This window comes from Henckelia pumila, chromosome 1 (assembly GCF_033568475.1).
Source record: "Henckelia pumila isolate YLH828 chromosome 1, ASM3356847v2, whole genome shotgun sequence".
Classification (NCBI taxonomy): domain Eukaryota; kingdom Viridiplantae; phylum Streptophyta; class Magnoliopsida; order Lamiales; family Gesneriaceae; genus Henckelia; species Henckelia pumila.
Genome location: NC_133120.1, coordinates 19,360,712 through 19,364,021, shown reverse-complemented (window position 1 = coordinate 19,364,021; position 3,310 = coordinate 19,360,712). Strand labels below are relative to the sequence as shown.

General features: G+C 36.9%; 1 protein-coding gene across 1 annotated transcript; it reads right to left on the bottom strand.

The window, feature by feature from the left end:
* Positions 1 to 2,259: 2,259 nt before the first annotated feature.
* LOC140860158 (uncharacterized) lies at positions 2,260 to 2,966 on the bottom strand. Its single transcript, XM_073263001.1, has 2 exons — positions 2,784 to 2,966; positions 2,260 to 2,727 (listed from the first exon to the last, which is right to left on the bottom strand). Exons 1-2 carry the CDS (start codon positions 2,964 to 2,966, stop codon positions 2,260 to 2,262), a joined length of 651 nt encoding a protein of 216 aa, XP_073119102.1.
* Between the last annotated feature and the right edge of the window lie 344 nt (positions 2,967 to 3,310).

The following is a 3,310-nucleotide window of genomic DNA, read 5'->3' as shown; positions in this document are numbered from 1 at the left end:
GTAGATAATATATAAAAATCAATATTTGCGTTTTAGTCCCTGAAATTTCCAAAATTTGCAAAAAAAACCCTGATCAAAATCAAACCGGCTCGAGAACTCTGTAATCTCTGATTAACTCAAATAAACTCATTTAAGATAAAAAAAAACAGGGCGTTACATAATTGCCTCTGCCCAAAGTCTTTGAGATACGTTAGAATCAGCAATCATAGTTCTAGCTGCTTCTTTGAGGGTACGATTTCTTCTTTCAGCAACACCATTTTGTTGTGGAGTCCGAGCAGCAGACAACTCATGCTTGATTTCCTGGTCATCTAGATAGGATTCGAGGGTCTTGTTTAAAAATTCAGTGCCTCTATCACTCCTGATCCGATCTATCCCAGTACGTTTCTCATTTTGAAAACGTTTTAAAATTTTTATCAGGTGAGCAACTGTTTGATCTTTGGATGGTAAGAAAATTACCTAGGTGAAACGAGAGTAATCATTCACGATCACTAAGGTATATCTCATTCCCCCTAAGCTCCTGACCGGTATAGGAACAAACAGATCCATGTGCAACAGGTCTAAGCATTTAGAAGAAGATATACACCCTTTGGTTTTAAAAGTAGCTCTCACTTGTTTGCCCTGCTGACAAGCCGAACAAACTCTATTCTTTTTAAAGTCGCCTTTGGGTAGTCCAAGAACCAAATCATGTTTACTTAGATGTTTAATGGACTTAAAATTCAAATGATTGAGCCGCTTATGCCATAACCATTGCTTATCACTTTGAGCAACAAAACAAGTAGGAACTGGCGGTTGTTCACTTTGCCAATTTATCCTATAAGTGTTTTGTTCTCTTAGTCCGGTTAACATGATTTCACCATTACGAGATTTGATAATTCATGTGTTCTTGTGAAATTCAACAATGCGACCATTATTACATAGTTGACTAATACTGATCAGATTATAACATAAGTTATCAACAAGCAATACATCATTAATAATAATGTTACCATGAGTAATCTTACCCTTACCCTCGGTCTTACCCTTTGAATTATCCCCAAAAATAATTTTAGGCCCTTTGTATTGTATGATTTTTGAGAGCAGTTCTTTATTTCCAGTCATGTGCCTGGAGCATCCACTGTCAAGATATCTAGTTGTCTTTTCCATTGGACTATTCTTCTCGGCTGATTTTACTCATAGTACCTGCAAGAAGAACATATAACCTTGGTACCCTTATCTATTTGGGTCCAAACTGGATTAGTCCTTTCAGGACCCACACTTGAATTACTCTAACGGTTTTACCCGTATGTGCATCTATAAAGTGAGTCGGTCGAGGTGCACGATGTGTATTTGTGTGTGGTCTGGATCTTACAGTGTGCTGTTTGAACTTTTGATCTTTGTTGTCCAATCTATATCATTTTTGAACAGGCATGCGATTGAAGTACCGTTTTGTGTCACCTGATGATTCCTGTACTTGGATTGACTTGGTTCAAACCTCGACTGCCTGAAATTAGATTGGTTTCCCTTTCTTTGTTCATTCAATCTAGATTTGTTCCATGTCTCTCTTTTCCTTGGATTCTGAGGCTCCACATATCCCAGTCCTTTATGCTTACCTTTGTTCGCATAGAGACTTTACTGTCCATCATAGATCTTAGGTTCATCATGTTCATATATCGTACTAAATCGAAAAATCTTATTGCATTATGATCATTCCCACTAAATACGATTGAGTATTTTCCTTCGTAAGAATACATTCATTTGAGCCATATCCAAGACCGGTTTTATCACCTACTTGTTTCTGGTTCTCATGTATCTTATACAACGAGGTAGAAGCATTATTCCAAGAGTTGATTGCTTTAAGAAACTTTTTACTTTCATATAAAGTGGCTTGGAATACTCGTTTCATATCATCATTCTCTGCTGCCGACAGATTTAGCTTAGTCCTTAGACCGTCAAGTTTTGCTGTGAACAGCTAGATTCCATTGACTTATCAAGAAGACATGACTTTTCTGTTTTTACCTCCTCAAATGATGTAGAAATCTTTTGATACTCAGTGACCATATCATGAAGTGCTTGAAAAATTTCTTCTTGTGTAAAATCAGATGAGTTAAAGTTAAATACCACAGTATCGTCTTCTTTACTCTGAGAGTTAGCCATAAGACATTGAACTTGCTCTTCCTCACTTTCTTCGGATGAGCTATCTACATCAGATGATTCGGATTTTGTTTTTGCCCATTTTCTCTATTCTTCATCTGCAACTAACACTCTTTGTTTCTTCTTCTTTCAAAATGTTCTTTTTCCTTCTGTGCCTTTCTTTTTCTCATATTGCTGCTTTATCTCTTCGTTCTTAAGCCTAGTACAATCTGCAATAAAATGGCCTTTCTTGCCACAGTTAAAGCACGCAGAACCATCCTCTGTATGGTCTTGTTTATAATAAGGTTTGTTAAACTTTGTTTTATTTTTACGCATGAATTTACCAAACCTTTTTATGAAAAAGGACATTGCTTCTCCACTCATATGCTCATCTGTCTTCTTTGCTGATGCTTCCTCAGTCGGTTGAGGTGAGATAGTTGATGTTAGTGCCTTGGTGGGGTTTGAGACAGATGTATCTTCCTCTGTTCTGATTCCGAGTTTAAACTCGTATGCCTTGAGATCTGCAAATAAGTCATGAAACTCTAGTTTGTTCAGATCCTTTGATTCCCACATGGCTATGGTCTTGACATCCCATTCTCTAGGCAGTGCTCGCATAACCTTCAAAACAATTTCACGATTAGTTATATTTTTCCGAGAGCAATAAGTTCACAAACAATATTTCTAAATCTTTCATCAAACTCAGCCATAGTTTCTCCTGGTTTCATTTTGGCATTATCAAACATCTTAATAGCTATGGTGAGTTTGTTTTCTTTGGTTTGATCGTTTTCTTCGCACAGTTGAGTAAGCTTCTCCCAAATTTTCTTGGCGGTTGAGCATGTATTGATCTTGCTAAACATGTTTTGTCCAGCGTTTTGTACAGTATATCTTTAGCTATGTTGTCAAGATTTGCTTTCTTCTTGTCCTCAGTGCTCCATTCTGCTCTGGGTTTCTTAACCATTTGTGGTCCGCCTCATGATATGGATATAGCAGTGTTGAATTTGAGAATCTTCATAGATCCATCAGTGATGACGTACCACATATCATCATCTCGACCAGAAATATGTGCCTGCATACATATTTTTCAGACATCATAATCTTCTTTAGAGAACATAGAAATTTTATTTAGTGAAGTCATGATGAATATTAACAACTAAGAGAAAAACCCTCTCTGATACCACTTGTTGGGATCTAATGTGTGTGT

What these genes read in the sequence shown, in the direction of transcription:
- LOC140860158 (XM_073263001.1), bottom strand. Translation starts at nt 2,966, where the DNA reads ATGTTTAGCAAGATCAATACATGCTCAACCGCCAAGAAAATTTGGGAG. An exon ending in ATGAAAGATTTAGAAATATT is followed by an intron (nt 2,728 to 2,783) that starts GTTTGTGAACTT and finishes ATTGTTTTGAAG; the next exon opens with GTTATGCGAGCACTGCCTAG.